This window comes from Ascaphus truei, chromosome 1 (assembly GCF_040206685.1).
Source record: "Ascaphus truei isolate aAscTru1 chromosome 1, aAscTru1.hap1, whole genome shotgun sequence".
NCBI classification, from domain to species: domain Eukaryota; kingdom Metazoa; phylum Chordata; class Amphibia; order Anura; family Ascaphidae; genus Ascaphus; species Ascaphus truei.
Window position 1 is genome coordinate 374,679,889 of NC_134483.1, and position 23,748 is coordinate 374,703,636.

At 40.4% G+C, this 23,748-nt stretch overlaps 1 protein-coding gene across 16 annotated transcripts in view; it reads right to left on the reverse strand.

Moving 5' to 3' along the window:
* Positions 1-282: 282 nt before the first annotated feature.
* TENM3 (teneurin transmembrane protein 3) overlaps positions 283-23,748 on the reverse strand; it is an 816,371-nt gene continuing 792,905 nt past the window's right edge. For 6 of the 16 annotated variants that reach the window (XM_075610845.1, XM_075610819.1, XM_075610800.1 and 3 more), the window contains 6 exons: positions 23,036-23,211; positions 20,116-20,351; positions 18,036-18,332; positions 14,547-16,158; positions 10,736-10,866; positions 300-2,126 (listed from right to left, as the gene is read on the reverse strand). In XM_075610845.1, the coding sequence (XP_075466960.1) occupies positions 1,371-2,126; positions 10,736-10,866; positions 14,547-16,158; positions 18,036-18,332; positions 20,116-20,351; positions 23,036-23,211 (3,208 nt within the window). In that variant the 3' untranslated portion in view covers positions 300-1,370. Of the gene's footprint in view, positions 2,127-10,735; positions 10,867-14,546; positions 16,159-18,035; positions 18,333-20,115; positions 20,352-23,035; positions 23,212-23,748 lie in introns of all 16 variants that reach the window. The other 10 variants (XM_075610837.1, XM_075610771.1, XM_075610754.1 and 7 more) reach the window with 5 other exon arrangements.

Below are 23,748 nucleotides of genomic sequence, written 5' to 3' on the forward strand. Positions count from 1 at the left end.
AATTAATGACGTGTTCGAATAATTGGTGTCTTTAAATTGTTACAGGAATGCAGTCAAAGTGTCATGTTACTAGTGGGTATGGAGTAGAAATACTTCTAAGTGTACATTCCAGAAGTACCGCTGCTTTTTATTTGCAAATTTCCAGTTCTGTTTCCTTTTCAGAGGATTTTTTTTAAGCTCTGTGGTTCTAGACCAGGGCAGGCAAACTCTAGTCCTCAAGGGCTACCAAAAGGTCAGGTTTTCAGGATATCCCTGCTTCAGCACAGTCTTTGACTGAGCCACTGATTGAGCAACCTGCGCTGAAGCAGGAATATCCTGAAAACCTGGCCTGTTGGTTGTCCTTGAAGACTGGAGTTGGCCACCCCTGTTCTAGAGTATACAGTAAAGGCTTTTCTAAAATGAGATCCAGAGTTTTGCCACAATGTTTAGTAGGTTCAGAAATTCTCCAAATCAAGCACAGGACCATTGGTTTGTTTGTTTTTTTAAAGAACTTCGACCACTACAAAACAATTCATAGAAAACGGGCCCTTAAAAGCTTTTACATTCATTTTTTTATCATTTTATTTTATATATAAACTTTCTGAAACACTTTTACATAAATTAACTCCTCTGAGACTAATATTTGATGTACAGTAAATTGTAATTCCTATAAAAATCCATAAACAACTTGTTTCACATAATTTACAAAAAAAAAAACAGATTCCTTTGCTCGAACTTGAAGAGGATTCTACTTGCAATAGTTTTTTTGTTTTTTTTTTCTCAAGGCAAACCATGTTAGCATTGTAAAATCTGTTATTAAATTCACATGGTAGCGTAAGTCACTTGTGCCAACGTCCTTTTATAAAGCAGCACAGTAAAAGCAGTTGAGTTGTCTATAAACAGTAATTTTTGCTCCACATTTCAAAATTAACAATGATATATACCACATCCAATGCAGAGAGAGAGAGAGAGAGAGAGAGATAGAGAAACTATTCTTTGTAAGCAAAGATCAACATTTCAATAATATTCAGAAACACTGTACAGATTGTTTTAAATACAGTGCCTGGATAAACATAGACAGAGCCCACTGCAAAATCTATAGGCGTTCCTTTCCAGTCCAAGTGCAGTGATATGCATATGTAAACATATTTTCTTAAAGCAGATCACCTTTAAGGTCATTCGTAAAAACAAAAGGGGTTTTGCTGATAGCCTTTTCATTCCTCAGGAAGGCTCTTTCTTCAGAGAGTCCAACAGAGATTGTGCTACAGAAAGAATATCTGAGCAAACATATAGTTTAGGCTCAAATAGCAATGCAGCAAAACAGTTTATGTCTCCCCCCTTTTTTGAGGAAGCGCATGTATTACTTTGGCAGCCTCTGCAAGGCCAGTGTGTTACCTCTTCCCTATCTCACTTTGTCTGAGAAACTGTATATTGTTAGAGCTGTCTGCTAACTCGGGGTATTGCTCCACAGAGAGTACATAGTACCCATCGTATCCTTGCACTTTCCCAGCACTCAGCAGCTGCCTCTTCTCGCCTTCCGTCCACAACCTGGCCCCTTCTTCACCATCCCGTACTCTTTGCTGTTCCCTGGCCCAGGCGTGGGAGAGAGCCCTTTGCCTAGCTTGCTCCAATATACGTGCCTTCTCCTCATCGAGTGTCATACCGTAGCGGACATGGAGAGCCAGAGCACCGTACTGCATTTCGACATCGGCAAACCTGCGAGTCCGTCCATTCACCACTGTAGTCGACTGGGATACAGTTACGTTGATGCCGTTTTCTAAGGCTTTGCGTCCACTTGTCAGTCTTAGGGTTCCAAGATCACTTTCCGGTGTGGTGGTTTTGATGAAATAGTGGGTGTCTCTCCCTTCTATGGTGAAATGTAAGTTCTCCAGGTAGAAGGCATTATTGAGAACCGCTGCTACTTTGATACAGTCCTCGTTTGCAATGTTGAGCACGTTGGTGAGCACTTTGCCTTGATTGACGGCAAGCATGACCCCTTTCCCGATCAGAGACTTCACTGTTGCAAACCACAGCCATGATTTCTCCCCACTGGATTTGCGCCTGTTTATCTGAACCTCTGGCATCTTTCCCAGTGATAAGAACGCTTTTGCTTCTCTTGCCACTTGTTGTTGCACTCCAGAAATAGGCTGAAAGAAAGAAGAATAAAAGTTGAACGACAAATCCTCCATTTACAAATAAAGTTCTATCAACATATGGAAATGTCTTTCGGCACCTCGTCAAGTGAATATTGTGTGGTAATAATAAGTGAGAGACTAAATAAAAGGGTGCAAAATAGTGGGACCGATATGTATTTTACCAGGGTCACATGAACCTGACACTTTTGTATATTTTACTTGTGTATTGACTGTCAGCTTGTCGGGGGGGAAAAGCCACATTTCCGGCATAGGAATCTGAGTGATTACACGTTGTAAAGACATAGCAGAACATTTAGAATTACAATGCACTTTTTTTCATGTAATCTTATGTTGCAGGACTCAATGTACTTATATAGCTTTGTTTAATTGTTTCAGCACACAGTGAGTATTTCAAATTGTAATGTGTACCAAAGAAAATCAGTATATAAAACAGTTTAAATCCTTTAAAATCAGTATATTATACGTTCTATGGTTTTTTTTTAGCACATGAAAATTTTACTGCATTTTAATTAATGCCAGACAGTGAATGCAGATCTATAAAATAAAAAGTATTAATTCCATATTTCTATGCTTCGCCAATGCCATGCACTAGAAACGTTTACAGCTCGTGATGTTTCACATGCTTGTCCGGCACTTATTGGGTTAGATTACTCCCAGGGAAATACTGATGGCACATTGGTTTCATTGTCAAAGTTTGATGGATAGTTCTCTCTCTCACTGGTACTGGTTGCCTGAAGCTAATGAAAAGCTCAACAATGTATTCATGCCAGTCACTTTTTTTTTTTTTTAAATCATTAACACATAATACATTTATCTGTTCACCAATTAAACTGGCTGCCATGAGGAAGTTTGCAATTAAATGTAACACTGATATTTCATTTTCAGACAAGTAAAATTAAATTCACATCTTTTCCTACTGGCATTTGCTTTTGAGCAATGAAGTATGCCATTTTGTCACATCTACGCAAAAATTAGATTAAAATGACATATACCATACGTATGTGGTCTGTGTATGTGTGTATGTGTGTTTATGTGTGTGTATGTGTGTGTATAAATATGTATATATATTAATATATATATATATATATATATATATTTTTTTTTTTTTTTTAAAGACTGATTTTTATGTTGCTCTGAAATGTAATTTCCCTTCAGTGGCTCAGCATATAATGGGACGACGACATTTAATAAGGCCTCCGTAAAAGCCATTGTATATGCATAATGCATGTACCTCTGATGGCCACAAATGAACCCCTGATTACCATAATATTACTAACATATGAAGTCGAAGTCTGGTGAGTCTAATTGACTGCAGTACTGTACACTTTAGTTAGATGCATTTGGCAGCTCCCATTACTTTAATGACAATGCATAGTTTATTAACGTAGGCCCAGCCCCACATGGCAGATTTACTCGCACAGAATGAGCAGATCTGCACTGTGAGCAGCGCACCAATAAATACATACACAAATGGAGCAGCCGCTCACTTTTCCTGCTTATATTAAAGAAGGCCCGAGGAAGCATATATGGATTTTATAATAAGAAAGAAAACACTCAAAGCTGAGGAAAAAAAGAAAAAATGAAGCACCTTTTGGTTTGTCACATACAGCTAAACCCCCTTATAACGCTGTACTTGGGGTCCAAAGAATCACATCACGGTATAAGCGGATCGCGTTAGAAATAATGTACAATTGTATGCATTGTACAATAAAGTATTTAAGATACCAATAATTGTGTTGTAAAGGTTTCATAAATATGAAAATTGGGAGCCACGCGAGCATCGCGTTATAAGCGGATTCGCGTTGTAACGGGGTTGAGCTGTATCTGTGTCACTATAGTTGGTAGTAGTAGTGCAAGATTGGCCAACTTCAGTCCTCAAGGGCCACCACCAGGTCAGGTTTTCAGGATATCCCTGCTTCAGCACAGGTGGCTCAATCAGTGGCTGGGTCGACACTGAGCCACCTGTGCTGAAAACCAGGCCTGTTGAAGAGTGAAGTTGTCCACCCTTGCATCAGTGCATGAATATATTGCTGAAGATATCTAGCAGCAATGATGGTATACCACATTTCCCACAGAATAAGCAGTATTAGAATAAAATGTAATTTATTAAAATAGCACAATAGAATTGATCCCTATATGGGAATCTATCATACAGTTAATCATATGTCTTGATTAAGCTTAATCAACCCGCATAGTGCATACATATAAAATGAAAACATACAACAAATATTTCCAATATGTGGACTATAGCAGCTACAATGAAATAACCACTATGCAGATCCTGTGTGGTTAATAATGCTAATGTCTGGAGGTAGCAAACAGCACCCACCGACCACTGCGGTAAGAGCCACATGTATGTGCAGTAAGCAGACCCCTAGCCCATCCGGGTGGTGACGGTATATGCGACAACCACAGTCCGTGAGTAAGACTGTGAGGATCTATGTTACCGGCACAGATAATTCCTAGGCCGTGTATATCAACCATACGAAGATCTTTAAACAGAGACTACCATTAATCATGGGTGGTGGTGGGCAGTCCAGTTCAACATCAAGGTGACCACACACCTAAGTGAAGAGATCCCAGCATTTAAAAATCAAGTGCGCTTCAGCTTTAAGAAGATAACTTATCCAAAAAACAAAAAAAACAGGCTGCACCACGCATATTATCCAGTGTGCAATTAGATTTCTGGCGTTCTTTATATAAGACTACCTCAAAACAGAGGGGATCAGATATTACAAAGCTTTTCATTGTGATACAGCACCAAAATCCATATTCATTGGAGATCAGGACATTAGCATTATAAACCATACGGGATCATCATAGTGGTTATTTCATTATACAGTATCTGCTATAGACCACATATTGGATATATATTTTCATTTTATGTGTATGTACTGTACTATGCGGGTTGATTAAGCTTAATCAAGATATAGGATTAACTGTATGATAGAATCTCATATAGGGATCAATTCTATTGTGTTATTTTTATTTTAATAAATTGTATTTTATTTTAATACTGCTTATTCTGTGGGAGACTCGGTATACCATCAGTGCTTCTAGATATCACCAGTAATATATTCACGGGCAAGGGTGTCTTCCCTTTTCTTCTAGCACTTTTTGTGGGGAAGTGAGATTTCCCACTTCACTCAAGCTGCAGAATATTCACATTTAAATCTTCACATTTAAATACTATAATATAGTATTATAAATATTTAGAGGTTGCACATTAGCGCCTTGATCATTCTTTTTGCACCCTTGCAGTAGTGTATACAAGAAATATTTCTACTTCTGCTAATTTCAATGAAACATCATAGAGAGACATGTGAAACACAGAGATTCCAACAAGTCAGCTCAGGTTTGCACAGTAGTTTTATCAACTGACAGGTGAACTTTAGCAAACTAGGGTATACAATGACTCCTGGCCAGGCTTTCACAGATACAAGATTTAAGTGTGGTTATAGAGGTAAGCAGGGCCGCCGACAGGGGGGAGAGCTGGCCGCCGTTGGGCCTGGCCAGAGGTCAGGCCCACCTTCTATTATATGTATTTGGGGATGGGGGAGCAGTGTTGTATATATTTGGGGATGGGGGAGTAGTGTTGTATGTATTTGGGGATGGGGGAGCAGTGTTGTATATATTTGGGGATGGGGGAGCAGTGTTGTATGTATTTGGGGATGGGGGAGCAGTGTTGTATGTATTTGGGGATGGGGGAGCAGTGTTGTATGTATTTGGGGATGGGGAAGCAGGGTTGTATATATTTGGGGATGGGGGAGCAGTGTTGTATGTATTTGGGGATGAGGGAGCAGTGTTGTATGTATTTGGGGACGGGGGAGCAGTGTCGTATATATTTGGGGATGGGGGAGCAGTGCTGTATGTATTTGGGGATGGGGAAGCAGGGTTGTATATATTTGGGGATGGGGGAGCAGTGTTGTATGTATTTGGGGATGGGGGAGCAGTATTGCATGTATTTGGGGATAGGGAGCAGTGTTGTATGTATTTGGGGATGAGGGAGCAGTGTTGTATGTATTTGGGGATGGGGGAGCAGTGTTGTATGTATTTGGGGACGGGGGAGCAGTGTTGTATGTATTTGGGGATGGGGGAGCAGTTTTGTATGTATTTGGGGATGAGGGAGCAGTGTTGTATATATTTGGGGATGGGGGTGTATTTGGGGATGGGGGAGCAGTGTTGTATGTATTTGGGGATGAGGGAGCAGTGCTGTATGTATTTGGGCATGGGGAGCAGTGTTGTATGTATTTGGGGACGAGGGAGCAGTGTTGCATGTATTTGGGGATGGGGGAGCAGTGTTGTATGTATTTGGGGACGGGGGAGCAGTGTTGCATGTATTTGGGGATGGGGGAGCAGTGTTGTATGTATTTGGGGATGAGGGAGCAGTGCTGTATGTATTTGGGCATGGGGAGCAGTGTTGTATGTATTTGGGGACGGGGGAGCAGTGTTGCATGTATTTGGGGACGGGGGAGCAGTGTTGTATGTATTTGGGGATGAGGGAGCAGTGCTGTATGTATTTGGGCATGGGGAGCAGTGTTGTATGTATTTGGGGACGAGGGAGCAGTGTTGCATGTATTTGGGGATGGGGGAGCAGTGTTGTATGTATTTGGGGACGGGGGAGCAGTGTTGCATGTATTTGGGGATGGGGACAGTGCTGTATGTATTTGGGGATGAGGGAGCAGTGTTGTATGTATTTGGGGATGGGGAGCAGTGTTGTATGTATTTGGGGATAGGGAGCAGTGTTGTATGTATTTGGGGATGGGGGAGCAGTGTTGTATGTATTTGGGGATGGGGGAGCAGTGTTGTATGTATTTGGGGATAGGGAGCAGTGTTGTATATATTTGGGGATGGGGGAGCAGTGTTGTATGTATTTGGGGATGGGGGAGCAGTGTTGTATGTATTTGGGGATGGGGAGCAGTGTTGTGTGTATTTGGGGATGGGGGAGCAGTGTTGTATGTATTTGGGGATGGGGACAGTGTTGTATGTATTTGGAGATGGGGAGCAGTGTTGTATGTATTTGGGGATGGGGAGCAGTGTTGTATGTATTTGGGGATGGGGACAGTGTTGCATGTATTTGGGGATGGGGACAGTGCTGTATGTATTTGGGGATGAGGGAGCAGTGTTGCATGTATTTGGGGATGGGGACAGTGTTCTATGTTTTGGGGGATGGGGGAGCAGTGTTCTATGTATTTGGGGATGAGGGAGCAGTGTTGTATGTATTTGGGGATAGGGAGCAGTGTTGTATGTATTTGGGGATGGGGGAGCAGTGTTGTATGTATTTGGGGATGGGGAGCATTGATGTGTGTATTTGGGGATGAGGGAGCAGTGTTGCATGTATTTGGGGATGGGGACAGTGTTCTATGTTTTGGGGGATGGGGGAGCAGTGTTCTATGTATTTGGGGATGAGGGAGCAGTGTTGTATGTATTTGGGGATGGGGGAGCAGTGTTCTATGTATTTGGGGATGAGGGAGCAGTGTTGTATGTATTTGGGGTTGGGGGAGCAGTGTTGTATGTATTTGGGGATGGGGGAGCAGTGTTGTATGTATTTGGGGATGGGGAGCAGTGATGTGTGTATTTGGGGATGGGGGAGCAGTGTTCTATGTATTTGGGGATGGGGGAGCAGTGTTGTATGTATTTGGGGATGAGGGAGCAGTGTTGCATGTATTTGGGGACGGGGACAGTGTTGTATGTTTTGGGGGATGGGGGAGCAGTGTTCTATGTATTTGGGGATGAGGGAGCAGTGTTGTATGTATTTGGGGTTGGGGGAGCAGTGTTGTATGTATTTGGGGATGGGGGAGCAGTGTTGTATGTATTTGGGGATGGGGGAGCAGTGTTGTATGTATTTGGGGATGGGGGAGCAGTGTTGTATGTATTTGGGTATGGGGAGCAGTGTTGTATATATTTGGGGATGGGGGAGCAGTGTTGTATGTATTTGGGGATGGTGTGTTGTATTTATTTTGTTTGTGGGTATTATTGTGGGGGCTATTATTGTGTGTATTGTGGGGGGGTAATTTTTGTGGGGGGTATGGGGGATTGTGTGGATATTGTGTGTGTGTGTGTGTGTGTGTGTGTGTGTGGGGGGGGGGGGGGGGGTTATATGGGTATTGGGTGGGTTTGGGATTGTGTGTGTGAGGATGAGGAATTCATGGAAGAGGGGTCAGTCAGAGTTGTATAATTGAGGGATAGCGGAAGGCGGGAGAGTGTGAGAGGAGGGAGGGGGTGTAAGAGGGAGTAAGGAAGAGAGGGTGTAAGAGTGAGAGAGGGGGGAGACATATAGGAGCGGGAGAGTGAAAAGGTGTGGGGGGGGGGGGCTCTAAAGACCGCTGTCATGGGGGGGGGCTGACTCCCAGTCGAAACTCTAGACTCTAGTCCTGGGTCCCGGGAAATCTGTCAACGGCCCTGGCAGGTAAGTTTGCTATGAAATGTATAATTGTTAGCAATGACACAAATTTACTTTTCAACACCCGACCTTACACCTGCTGTACAAACCAAAGTTTCTGAATGTTTCTCTGCGATATCCTGGATGGCCCTCCGCCGACTTAAACTTAACACGGCAAAAACAGAGCTCCTCATACTTCCTCCCAAACCTGGCCCTACTACCTCCTTCCACATTACTTATGGAAGTACTATCATTCACCCGGTAGCCCAAGCACGCTGCCTAGGGGTCACACTGGACTCCTCTCTCACATTCTCCTCTCACATTCAAAACATTTCTAAAACTTCTTGCTTTTTCCTCCGCAATATAACTAAGATACGCCGTTCCTCTGTTTCTCGACTGCTAAAACTCTGACACCGGCCCTCATTCTCTCCCGTCTCGATTACTGTAACTTCCTGCTGTCCGGCCTTCCTGTCTCTCACCTGTCTCCCCTACAATGTATCCTAAACGCTGCTGCCAGAATCACTCTACTCTTTCCTAAATCTGTCTCTGCGTCTCCCCTGCTGAAATCCCTCTCCTGGCTTCCTATCAAATCCCGTATCACACACTCAATGCTCCTCCTCACTTTTAAAGGTTTACACTCCTCTGCCCCTCCTTACAGATGCAGCGGCCGTTATTCGAACATATCACGCGTTGTATACCTCGGAATACCCATGTCATGGCACGTCATGACCTCGTGTTGACTCGTTTTTATCGAGCGCAGAAAATGGCATTTTAGTGTTCTGGTTTTGAATCACCTGCAAATTGACACAGTACTGTACTGTACACATTACAATTCATTCATTTCTGCCACGGAAACATGAAGAATTGCACCCGAAGAAATCGGGATCCATGAAATTCAAACAAAGCAACCGCGTGATTGGCCACGTGGAGTACAGCAGCGCACACGAAAACGGCTCCGTGATATATTCGAATAACGGCCGCTGCATCTGTACATCTCAGCCCTAATTTGTCGCTAAGCACATCCCGACTCTTGCGTTCTTCTCAAGGATGCCTTCTTTCTACCCCCTTTGTATCTAAAGCCCTCTTCCGCCTTAAACCTTTCTCACTGATTGCCCCACACCTCTGGAATGCCCTTCCCCTCAGTACCCGACTAGCACCCTCTCTATCCACCTTTAAGACCCTCCTTAAGACACACTTGCTTAAAGAAGCATATGAGTAGCACCGTGGCTAATACTATACGCACAATACATAAAGCTTGGCCCCCTGCAGACGCACTTACCAGAATGCCCTCCTACTGTCTCTGTACGTTCTTCCTGCCAACCAATTAGATTGTAAGCTCCTCGGAGCAGGGACTCCTCTTCCAAAATGTTACTTTTATGTCTGAAGCACTTATTCCCATGACCTGTTATTTATATTATTTGTTATTTAGCGCTCTATACATTAATGGCGCTATATAAATAAAGACATACAATGCTTCTGAAAGTTGTGGCATACAGTATTTATTATTCAAGTCTTCTCATTCTTGTTCATTTATGATTAATGCTTCGGATATTGTGCACACACAAAAAAGGATTTCCAACCCTTCCACTGCCAGGTGGGCCTGCAAGGCAATGCAGGGCTAAGAAAAAAAATAATTGCTAACCCTTTTATTTCCAGAGGCAAAAGGGTTAAATGTGATACAAACCAGTCAAAGAAAGATGCTGTATGAATTTCCCTTTTTCTCATTGTAGCCACATACTGTACAGCTTGGTTTTTTTTTTAACGAGCGATCAGAGGAAAATAAATCTTTTTAATAGACACTCTGGGCATTTGTTAGTAGGCTTGACTGGCTTTCAATTACACACTGGACGGTTTGCACTATTTTGAACATCCCAAACAAAATGCATGAATGGCATAGTCATGTGTACACTGTATATGGTTTCATTACATGTTCCCTCTCAAACAGCCGGTGCTACTCTGGATCTATAGAGAAAATCAATTGTTTAGAGCTTTCTGTAGGAAGCCACATCATAAAAAGCCTTCTGTTATTGAGCGGGGACTTGCCTGTAATTGTTTTTACTTTAACAATCTGTAGTGCTGCAAACAAAACCTTTTAAAGAGCTTTTAAGATTGGAAGACATGAAAATGTACCAATACTGTATACCTACAACAGTTTATATATTGTTGTGCGACTACATTGAATACGGATAATTAAGTCCAACTTCTTCTTTCAACTTACTGGTATGTCATCCCATTGCTGACTCTTCAGAAGTTCGTAAGATGGCTCTGTCAAATCGAATTTGGGGACACGGAATCCGGGAATGGCGTTGTGTAAATGGAAACCAAATGTCACCAGCCAGCTGTTAACATCTGCAAAGTGAAAAACGTAACACGTACAGGAGAACGTTAATGAAACTTGAAAATAACTCAGAAAAATACACAACATTTCAACAAACCGGCAGGTGGTCGTGTAGTGTTTAAGTCCTAAAATAAAAGACATTATGTTTTAGGAACAATAATAAAGATAACAGATAATAGAAATAATAATAACTACACTTAAAACTCAAATGAGCCAATGAAATGTACACCCCCTCATTTCATATACACTCACATACGCTTATAAAAAAAGTGTCTTCTGCCATCACCCCTAACAAGCTTAAGGGGTTTTATATCAGGGAAATAAAAATGAAAAGCCTTCTGGACATAATGCTAATTAGCTATTGTCTGTGACAGCACACATGTCACATTATAGGTATACTGCATTAGGGAAACACACATACTCATCTCATTTCTTTGACAACCCAATCTACTTATGGATTCATCAAAGAGAATACTAAATTGACATTACCAACAGTCTGGGGACGAGTGTGGGCTTAGGGGGACTTTAGGTGTATCTCTGCTTTCCCCAATCGTCCCTGGTTAAATAACCGCTGATAAACTGCGTGTCAAAATCATGCAAATCTACTTGTTTTCTCTACACCTTTGAAAGAGGAGAGCATCTCATTTCAGTGGTTAATAGAGAGCGTCTCTCCCGCTGCAGTGTGAATTAAAGACATTCTCAAGGAAGTTAACATTTCAAAAGTGCTGCATAACAAATTTCTCAGAAGGCCTACTGTCTACAGCATGTTATTAAATTACTTTGCTAGGTTACTCCACAGCAATATGTTAAAAAAAAAAAGGCAGAATCACTTATGGAAATAATGGTGCAGAGCAAAAAATACGAAGTATAGAATTAATTATTTGTGTTGGAAGTATTCTTGCTTCTAACCAGGGCCAAAATATAGTTAGAGAGGATTTTGGGCTTCCCCCCAAAAGATGATACAAATGCATAAGGGTCATTTGGATAATAACCAAACTTCAGACAGCTTATCACCATGGTAGAGTCATTTTGTAAATTGGTATTTTACAAAAGATAGCTTTTCCAACAAAACTAATCAGATTCATGATTCAATCGAGCTATCCATAGTAGTAGAAATAAACCTATACGTACTTTTTTTTTTGACCAGGGTCATCATGTAACAGGAGTTAGTTTATTATCAGATGTTTACTGCATTGAAACATTTAGTTGCTAATGTAGTGATAGCCTCATGATAAACCAACCCCTGCAGTGGGATGAGGTTAATAACATTATGAAAGAAGTTAGTTAATAAGGCAGAACTAAACATCAGACTGTTAATATTTAACATTTCATACAATTAGCAGCACAAATGTATATACATTCTGTCATCTTCCTAGAAATGTACAAGAGGAACCACATACATCATTTACATAGTTGCCTGCAGCAAACTTTCTAAGAGGTGAAAATTAATCAAAAATCTCCCACACTTTTTTTTTTTTTACAGGTTTTGAACACATTATTTCCAGCTTCTGGGACCCTCTAGTTCTCAAAACACTTAATGGTGAAGTTACCAGGGTTGAAGCCGCTGCCGGGGAAATAAAATGGTCATTGAAACCTTACGTGAGACACCAGCCAATAGGCCGTTGCAACGTCATACGTTGTGAATTCCTATTGGACAGCTATTTAAATCCCAGTGAGTAACCAGGAAGTAATCTTGGGGACCAAGCAGCCCAGAGAGTTGAAAATAGTGGGGTCAAGCTGCCATCCTATAACAAAGGGTGTACACTTTGTTTTGAACAACCAAATGTTATCTCGCTATTGACCATTCATTTCAAATAAATATTTGCCTTTTTGGTCATGAGAAATTAACTGGTTATAAATCACAAACTAAATGATAGTTGTGCTATCTTTTATTGGACCAGGGACCCTATTTAAACCAGGAGGGAGCTCATAAAGCACAAATGGCACAAAGCATTGCTGGTGCTGATCAGTCCAGACTGCACCAGCACTCGGCGATCTCGTCTTGCCCCTGAACTCCCCGGTTCTCCTGACGAAGCATGCTGTTGCGAAACGCATTGAGGTCACGAGAGGCTGCTGAACGCGCTCATCCATTGGCTGGAGCAGAGAATCCAGGGAGTTCGAGTGGAGAAGAGATCGCCGAGTGCTGGTGCAGTCCAGACTGATCAGCGCCAGCAATGGTTACCCGCTCGTTCACTCATGGTTAGTACCTGTTCCCCTCGGTGTGATTTCATGTTTAGTCACTGTGTAACACGGTACTAAGGTGTTTTTCACCAGTTTGACTAATCTAGTGCCTATTTAGTCTGTGCATTTAGGTATGTACTGTAATTGCTATTAGGAGGGATTGTATACCCCTTTGGAGAGGGGTTGTGACATTTTTTATCTTGTATATTTTTAAGAGTACAGTCTTTTTGACCAATTATTAAATTGATTTTTATGACACTATTCATCGTATTTCATTTAGTTTTATTAATCCCTGGTGCGCTTTGTGTACATTCTTGCCGTTTGTCAGAGGCTCCCTTTTTGGGAGATCTCCTCTGCAAGGGGATTTCATTTATTGGATATTCAGCAGACAGCACGAGCGCGGATTCCTTGTGGTACAGTATTTTCTTCATGTCTTACCTGGTACAAACTCAGTATTACCCCAAACTGACTTGTGTTGGGAAATATTATTAAAATGCATACAAAATGAAATGTTTAATTTCAATATTCACTCTAGTCAACCCTTGTTTACCTGCCTAATAGATGTCATAAGAAGAAACAATAAACTCTGTATAGATATTATTTCAATGCAAAATAGTCCAAATTTTAACAAAGCCAGGGTGTGCAGCGCACAGCAATAAGGAGGAGCAGGTCTTGCAGAAAAAATAGTCCTTTATTTAATTCATGGTGTGGGACAACAGCAAACCTTCAGTTTGCTGTTGTCCCACACCATGAATTAAATAAAGGACTATTTTTTCTGCAAGACCTGCTCCTCCTTATTGCTGTGCGCTGCACACCCTGGCTTTGGATCTACACTCTAATACAGCTGCACGCTCTGGAGGGGAGACTGGGGAAGAAAGAAGACTCAGTGAGTACTTAACCTGGGGCTACCTAATGAGGAAAGAGAGGGCTGTCTTTGGCAACCCACTCCTACCTTCAGGGTACCTTATGCCCATTTAAAGGCACAGTACCATTGTAAAATACAATTATCACCCAGCACACTCCCCTCCTTTCACATAGTCCCAGCACTATTGAGCACCATTACAAATACACTATCCAAATTTTAACAACCTGCTCACAGCCCAAGTACGTGGTCTGTAGAAGCGGCTATTTCAAGTGGTAATGGCAGTTTTCTTCCAGTCAATTATTAGATGGTTGTTATGATGCGATTGCTGATAGCACTTAAATAATTCAGCGTGAACACTTTCTTTCCGTCAAGTAAATTCCATTTGACACTTTGTTTTACAAGGGCAAGAAAAGGGGGGGGGGGGAATCCTACACAGTTACATTGTTTCTTAATGAGTTGGGCTAGTGCAAAAATCACGCAGAAGGATTTTCATTTCTTACATGAAATTTAAAAAAAATAATTTACAAAAAAAAGCAACACTTGATCAGGACATTTAAAGGTTGTGCCTTTTTTTGTGTCACATATAATACAATTCAGGATATCCTGATATAAATGACCGTGTTTTTTTCCCCTTTCTTTTATTACCTGTAATGTAATCCTTTATATCATGGATTTTACTGACAGGGTTGTTGTTCTTAAACATGTATAGGTTAAAAGGTGCAGGATCCGCGCCAATCTTTTTCCATATTTCGATATCAGGGGTAGTCCAGCGTCCAGCTAATATGTCATAGTCTCTTTGTCCAAAGTGAATAAGCTTAGTGAGAGGATCATAAAGACCTCCGTGGAATCCTATTACCAGCTGAAAATCGGGATTAGAGTCAAAATAAATCTCTCCATATGCAGTGTACTGGATTTGTTTAAGCATGAGGCCATTGCTACTAAAAACAGCAAGAGGTGTACCAGTGTTGTCAGAGGCAATGTAAAATTCTTCCCCACTGCTTATCTCCATGGCAAAAAGGTGTCCTTGAAGGTCATAGTACAGGCAGGTGATCTCAGAGCTGGAATGGTTATATACATGAGTTATCCTTGAGGGATAGTTAAGATCGGCATAAAAAAATTGCAGGTGTTTGCCAAAACTAGTTTTGCTGGAAATACGACGACCGAGACCATCGTAACGGTATATGACTGTCCATCCACTACCTTTGCTATAAACTCTGGTGAGAAGCCCCTTGGAACTATATTCAAAGATCTCAGTCCCTCTCTGACGCAAGAATCCATCTTCATCTAGTCGATACTGAACATCACCTAGTCTTGTTATCCTGTCTCTCAAATCGTAGCGTAGTGGAGTTAGCCTTGCACTGTTACTGGGGTTTAGCAAGTGGAGGTTCCCATTCAAATCATAATTATATCGCCACATAGTTTTCTCGTTCAGATACACAGTCTGGAGCTGCCCATCTACATCATATTCATAAGCATATTTTGTGGTGTTTGCAAAAGGCCCAATTTTTATTTCCCGTTTCGTTACTCTCCCCATGTTGTCATACTGTATAGTAATCCAATACATCAGTGACCTCAGGATTTCATACTGAATTTCCTTTATCCGGCCGTGAGCATCAAAGTGTTTTGTGTAGGTCATCACAGCTGTGGAGATGATCTGGTTAATATCATAGTAAATAACGCCAAACTTTCCAAACTGATCCACTTTTCCTGAAATGTCATCAAACTGATACAACTCAATAGGTAATGGCGTTTCATTAATTACGCCCTGCATGCTGGTAACTCTGAAGCTATTGTCATAACTATAGTCAAATCTTGCATTTACCATACCATCTTCACTGAAGCGGAATATCTGCCTATCAATCAAGGGGCCAATCTGCCGATACCTAATGGTGCAGATAAAACCATCGCTTTGGAGGTTCACTGTTTTCAAAACTCCCGCGGTCTCGTCGTATGTAAAGCTGACTCTTGTGCTATCATACAATACTTCAGAGACTTTGGTTTGTCTCCTATATTTGAACAAGACTCTGCGGCCAGTTCCCAGGAAAGCCGTTTGCAATAGTTGTCCTTCTTCGTTGAAATCCATTATGACAGAGGCATTGCTTTCTGGGGGATTGTATATGTTTCGGTAATAGCCAATGGAACGAATAGTTTGCATGGTGTGTCTGGCAACACTTGGCATTGTGATGGCAGACAGTCTGTCCAGTAAATCATATTCAAAGATGTACTGTCGTTGGCTGTGAAGCAGTAAGACCATTGTCTGAAAAAGAAATAATAATCTCAATGATGAATAAGATAAATATACTGAATATGAAGTACTGATTTTGTGCAAAATATCATTAAGCTTTCCACTTGAGAAAATAATTCTCTTTTTTAATTGAATCTTCCTTGACCCTACATGTTGTTTGCCATTTCATACTAATTTAGAGGATGCTTTATTGTATAGGTTCCTGCAATTAGTAGCTTGAGAATTACAATGTGTTGGTTGTTATGATTATACTTGACAAAAGAATGGCATAAACAGCCAAGAAGCAGATTGTCAATGGTTATGAGTAAGTCATATGTAATAACTGAGGCAGAAATTATGTTGTTTTGAATGGCAATATTTCAACAGGATACAGAGAATGCAATGTATACTTAATTAAAAGCTAGCTGTGTTCACATATATTTTGATAACGGTGGTATGGCTTACCAAAGATACCTGCAATAAGTCTTTTCAGTGTGATTGTGTTAGTGAATAAGAATATCTCACACAGTGTTATTATATTAGTAGAAAAGCTGTTACACAGAAGGATTATGTGTTACATCCTGATGCTTTCATTCTGCTTAGCCTGCTCACTATCCCCACACACAAACAGGCAGTATCATGTGCAGGCCAAGGGCCATAATGACTACTGTTGACCAAAGGCAAATTGCAGCTGCTTATTAAAGTCTAAAACGACTTTCACACTGACAAGAGATTGAGTTATAACTATCTTTCCTCTGTTCATGCAACCATTGAGTATAAAAGTTCAAGCATATTTTTTTGTAATGTTTGCCATCATTTCTGATATTCCACGGACTTCATTCTACTGCATCCTAATACCATTTGGACTTGATTATCAAGTTAATTTCTACCAATGTGGTTTAATTTTGTACCGTGGCACACACTGTGATTTTAATTGTGTGCCTTTCCTCGGCATTGGGAATTATGTGAAACTGTGACAGATTGCAGGTTTTGGATACAGAAGACAAACTCTATATGTTAACGCTTTATTTTGAATGACTAAACTGGTTACCCAACACTGAAGTACTGCACAAGCAGATTTGTGTCTGTGTGGAAAAGCTGGTATGTTGTTCACTCTGTTGCCTCTTCAAAAGTAATATTGCCTTAATGGTTTTGCAAAGTCTACTCAAAATCAAATACTATTACCATCGCAAATGGGGACACGCTAACTTAATTTGGCCAGGCACATTTTTGTTGTGAAAGAACAATCTTACACAATTTTGATATATAAAACTTGAACAATAAGCAATCACTCTGGGGGTTATGAAATCATAGCATAAACTATGCATGAAGTAAAAGTATATATATATATGTATATATAAATATATACATATATATATATAAAATAAAATACCTCTGCAGCATGGTTGAAAAAATATCCTTGATGGTTCTGCATACAGTAGGTCTGATATCTTAAAAGCCACGGTGTACTCGATGTAATAGAGTCTACATCTGTAGGGAAGAGGCTATTGGAATCTTGCCATACAGTACACTGTAGATCTGAGGCAAGCTTTACTTTCATTTAACTACAGCAAGAAACAAGGATACTTCATAAAAGCATCCATGTGTCTTCCATTGTAATATTTACACACAGCTAATGTTATTAAGATGCCGCTCCACTTTCTTAATTTGTTTGCCAAGATGCTATGAAATGCAAGTTGCTTTAATGAATAATTGAAAAAGCTGCAATTAACAATACTTAACTAACAACATACTGGATCTCTTAAGCAGAAACATTGATTAACTTTGTACGGAATGTAAACGGATGTTTTAAGCTAAATATATTGCCCATGTCAATGTATAGTTATTACATCCTGAAACACTGCAAGGATTGCAAACACATGTATTATAGTTAGGCTGTTACAACTCACCTTTTCTAGATATGTATAGCTCCATGTTTTACCATCAGCAAACAACCGTGACACAATTCTTCCCTGCCCATCATAGTCTACTTTTTCGCTGGTAGTCCCACGCTGGATGCTGGAAATCTGGCCGGTCGATGAATAGGTGACGTTGACAGCCATGAGCTTGCTGCTTGGGATCCAAAGAGTGGGATGTCCAGATGTATCATAAACAATCCTCAGAAGGAATTTTCGGTGGTCATCGTAGATCTTTTCTGTCTTCATGGTTCGATCATAGTCAACTGAAAGGAGGTTTCTGCCATTTACCTTTTATAAAGCAAACAAGACGGTTTAATAAATCAAACAGCTCAAGCATCAGGCAGTTATTACTTTTCAAACTACCAGCTTTTTGTTTAGACACCATTTACGATGATTGATTTCCTTTGCCAGTAAATTAATTTAGCAACTACTTGGTATAAGTGTAAGGCATTAGACTAACTGCTGTTTTAAAAGGTTTCATTAAGCATAGAGACAGCCTGGCATTTGTTCAACCTCTTCTAAATTGAGGTCTTGGAACGTAGTCATCTATTAAAAAAAAAAAAAGACTACCGTGTTATAATTGAAAAGTTTCATAAATATGTGTCTGTTGTATGTAGGAATCTGAGTGAACCTGTCCACAACCCCAGAAAACATAGCAGTCCATTAAACAAGCTGGAATATAATGTAAGCGTGTGTATAACCAGTAGATGTTGTGCACATCTAACTTTATCACCAACAATGACATGTGACAGTGACAAACTATCTTACAATCTATAATGCTGCAGAATGAAAAATAACTCTGCCACATATTATTGATGAACTGAGATTTCTCAAATATTTAAAATTAGAAATAAATGCATAGGCAATTTATTTGTCTTTGAAAAACACTGTACAAACAATGCTGGAAAATGTGTGTTCTTTTTTGCGTCTATTATTTTGCCAGAGTTTTAAATCGTGATATTAATTGAAGCCACTTGTTCTGCAAATATGGCATGATTTAAGCAATGTATGCTTATTTTGTGATGCCTGAAAGTGCAGAATCATATACTTTTTCTGCAAATAGTTCAATTTTCGCAGGCGTCCACTTGCAAACTATAACCGCACTAGAAAAAAAGAGAGAATTGTGTACTACTGTATTAATTTATTTATCGTGCAAACATTGTGGCCCATATTTACAAACTGGTGCTATTCCATAAGACATCTTCCAGCTCCAAAAGGCCCTTTACATTCCACTAAGTTGTCTACTGGCACCGGAGGGTGTCTTGTTGAATAGAACCATGCGCCTATTCTATATGCTTCAATGCTTGGAAGCGCTAAGCTGTTTCCTTAATGTTATAACTGATTTCTTAACTGCAGTTCGTGACTAGTTTCAATATATTCAAATTCTTCAGATTAAAAATGGCAGTCCACTTTTTCCCTGAATAATGATGTTTATTTATATATCAGGAGCAGATGAAAAAAGGCAGTGCACTGCCTAAGAAGCAGGAGGAGGCTCACGGTAGCAAAAGAACACTTTATTCTATTATGGGATCAGACATAGCCCCCCACAGCAGCATCGGGTAACACAAAAAGGCTGCTTCGGACCGCTCCCATGGATCCTGGAAGTTAACAGTGAGTTGTACCTGTGGGTTTCCATACCCTTATCTTTCACTGTATGGGACAATCTTTGTACTGTTTATTGGTGCTCAATAGCACTAGGTACTAGTCCCCTATCCCTATTAGGGCAATTATATTATATACCAGCATATTTGGAGTGGTCCTAGCGCAGACTCATATACTCACGGGACTGGTTTATTCTGAAGCACTGGCCTTCTACACATTTATTTATATATCAGTTACACATAGAGAAACATTTATGAGCTGAGAAAATCAATTGAGGTTCTTCGTAAAAGATTTAAAGGATATATTTGGTACAAATGTACAGTGTACGGTCAATATAAAGGTAAGGCAGGGAAACCACTCAGGCATGATTTCATGTTTATATACTAGACAATCAAATGTCGACTCATGTAGAAAAGCAAGAATTTATAACCCAAACAATGTGCTTTGTTAATGTACTATGGATCCTTACTCTGAGCTTCCGACCAAACACATTGACCTTTCCCTGAGCTTGTTCTTTGCGGAATCTCCACTCCACGAGGTTCTGCCCATTGTCTCCAGGAAGGGTCATATTCCTTTTTGCCACTGTTGGGTTGGCTGGGCCTGCTAGAATGTGGGGCTCTGTTTGGAAGTGGGAGTCCATTCCATTGCCATAGATGATTCGGACAGAGCCATCATAACCAACCTGGTAGCTGTTTCTTAGCTGATCTAAAAACAAAACAACAGACACACTTGCGGATGGCATTTCATCATGTAAACTATATTAGCTTGTTTCTAAAACAGATTTCTTACACCCACACTAAGAATGTTAGTTGAATTATAATGTAAAATTAAATTCACAATAATGTACTTGACCTTTTATTGCTTGATAATCAGGTACAGCAGGCAAATGTTCTACAATTTCCTGACGCTGCAAGCAACATTACTAAAGGAAACAATAGTTATAAGCCAACATACATATATACCAACTGCTAACTAAATAAATAACATTAAAGGTAATCATAAGCAGAATGATTCTGGATTCTAGTATTGAATTCAAGCACTGACTTATTACAAACATAGCCATTGCAATGTGGTCCCCCGGTGTGGATCATTATGTAAGGGGTGTCTGGAGTCCGACAGCATAGGAACCAGAATTGCTCTTCAAAAGAAAATTGTATTGTCCCTACATGGGAATGAACCACTAGGAAATCAACTAAATAAAAGGGGATTTATCAACGGAAAGAAAGTGCTGACAGATGTTTGTGTTATCGCATTGCTCCACTATTTCTTACATTTGACACAAATTGGTAGCTAGAAAAGTTGACACCACCCCAAACCTGGCAGATTATTTAAATGCAAATAAAAGGTACAGTACTCTAACCAAATTGATGCAGAGACACGTACTTTCATGCATTTTATAATGCATCATGTGACTCCTCCCTAACTCCTCCAATTGACACTCCCCAAATTACAACCTGGTGCACACAGCACAAAACTTGGAGCAAAGACCTTGATAAATTGATGCAAAGAGACGCAAGATGAGAAGGATGCATTGTGTGCAATTTTGCTCCAAATTTGTCTTGATACATCAACACTAAAGAATTTTTTGGAACCTGGTGGGGTTATATTTCATTTCGTCAAGAAAAAAAATCAACTAAGAGAAAAGAAAGTAAAAAAAAAAATATAGAGAAAAGAAAGAAGTTCAGATAAAAACAATTACAGAAGTTTAACAAAAGTATGGAACGACGTATGAAATTAGGAAAGGCATTATTTGCAGACTGTGAGTTGAGTTGTACTGTATGGCTGATGAGAAGGTTTGAAGCATGAATGTCACAACATTTAGAAAGACTAGTCCTGGGCAGCAAGTGTGTAGGAAGCGGGTTGGTGTGACCTGGTAGGGTTTGGTGAAGGTGACATGTCACTGGATGGGGTAGTGACCTGTTGTTGGCCTGGGGTGGTGGAAACCAGGACATGCTCACTGAGCTGCTACGGCTGCTGGCAGGTATCCATTCTTGGTTATGTAGTCAGTGCTGCTACGACCCATTTAATTTTGGTTAATAATGGGTTATTAAATGTTGTGGCCAATGTTGTGGCCAATTCACTCAAATTATGATGTTTGTGTGCTTACTAAAGTTATTTGGTTTAGGCAAGGAGGGGTTGGTCATATCCAGAACTACATGTACTGTATCCGAGATATAGAAGAAAAAGGGAGAAGGAGTGGCTCAGTGACTCTGTTAAATAATGATTTGAATCAGGGGAACTTGGTCCAATTCCTGGTGTCAGCGCCTGGTGACCTTGGGAAAGTCACTTTATCTTCCTGTGCCCTTGCCACCAAAAACATCAACTATAAGATCATCTGGGCAGGGACTATGTCTGTAACTATCCTATGTGCTGCGCGGCACGCACTATACTGTAACTGTGAAGCGCTTTCAGTCCCATTGGGAGAAAAGCGCTGTATGAAATAAAGTTATTGTTAGTTATTATTATTTCAAGTTAAGTCCAGAAGCAGTTCTCGATTGCAGCCTGATAAAAGGCCATCCTTTCAGCTGATTATTAGATCCCATCACCGTCTGTCAAACAGACCTCTTCAACTCTTCGTGTTGATGCTGTGTTTGGGACCTTTAGCCTCGCTTTACAAACATGTATATGTATATTTGTTTACAAACTTCCCTGATAATGAACTAAACTATCTGCTGTGCATTTCTGCAGGATGAAAACGGTCAGTGTGACCCCTCTCCTAAGCAAGCTTCTCTCCTCATCTGTCTCACCCTGAGAGATGTATCAAATATTTAGCTTCAGTGCAAAACTCATTTCAGCTTTTATACCAGCATTTTGCCCACTAGTAACGGAGATTAAAGATTTCGTCAAAAACTACTCATGCTTTCCTTCCCAGATCATCTCAATTTCCAAATCTACCTAAGGCCACAACCTTAACAGTACTATTGTCTGGAATTAATTGGATGAGCATGCGAGTGAGCAGAGACATTAACAGGAATTTGTGGATGCTCTGGGGTGTGCAAAGTTCTTTTTTTTTTAATGTTTGTTTGTTTGTTTGATCTTTCGACAGGCCAAATGCCTTGACCAATTCTGCTGAAATGTTGATGGTACCTTTCTGCTATCCCAACTTAAATCTGCCAGAAATTTCAACCAAATCAGTGCAGCCCACATCTTGGAATTCATTTGTATTTAATGTGCATTATTTTTTTTTAACTGAAGTTTGAGAATAATAGATCAATTTGTGGATTTTGTCATCAAATTATCCTTTTCCCCCAAGTTGCATTCCGTGTTATGAATCTTTGTCCTATGAGGTTTACGCACTCAAACCACAACGTGGTATCAAATATAGCATTTTCCTAGTACCTTTCCCTATTCATATTGTGTAAGTATTCTCAAACATTGTAAGCAATTACCTTGAACTATTGTGTAGAAAGAATTGATGGAGGATAAGTTGGAAGTAATGCTGACGTCTTCCTCTCTGCTGGATGACTCTATGTCCACTGTGATGGACTTATCCATCTCGCCATGGAGATTTGTGACTACTCCGGTTGGGAAAGTTACATTGGTGAGACGACCTTCGCTGTCATAGCTGAAACCAAAAAAATTCGCCGGGTTACAAAATGCTTGCAGAGACATTGACTTGTTCCCTTACTTTGATTGGAGTCCTGTGTTATTTATGCAAAAGTAGTCTATTACAGAAAGGAATTACTGAGTAACTTACAGGAGCAGTTCCATCTTCACACTTTTATTATGTAAAGATTTCTTCACAATACTATACAGTAGGATATCTGTCACCTGTAGTTTTTTCCCTGCGCACTGATTGTTATTTTGTTGCACCAGGATTCTGAGATACTTCCTGGTAAAGGTAGTCCTGCAACTTCCTGGTCTTTAAATCTCCAGCATCTCACGGGGCAACAGGAAGCTGCAAAGATGACGTCTTGGCTTCCGATTGGCCCCCGTGATGTGGGAGATGTAAACCGCCACTTTGTTTCTCCTGGAGGGGACGTATGGGCACCCAATTCATAGGCAAGTATCTCGAGAACCAATACATTTTGCATATTTGTACACTGTGAAAGTGCAGAGGTTCCCAACTCCAGTCCTCAATGTCCACTAACAGTGCAATACC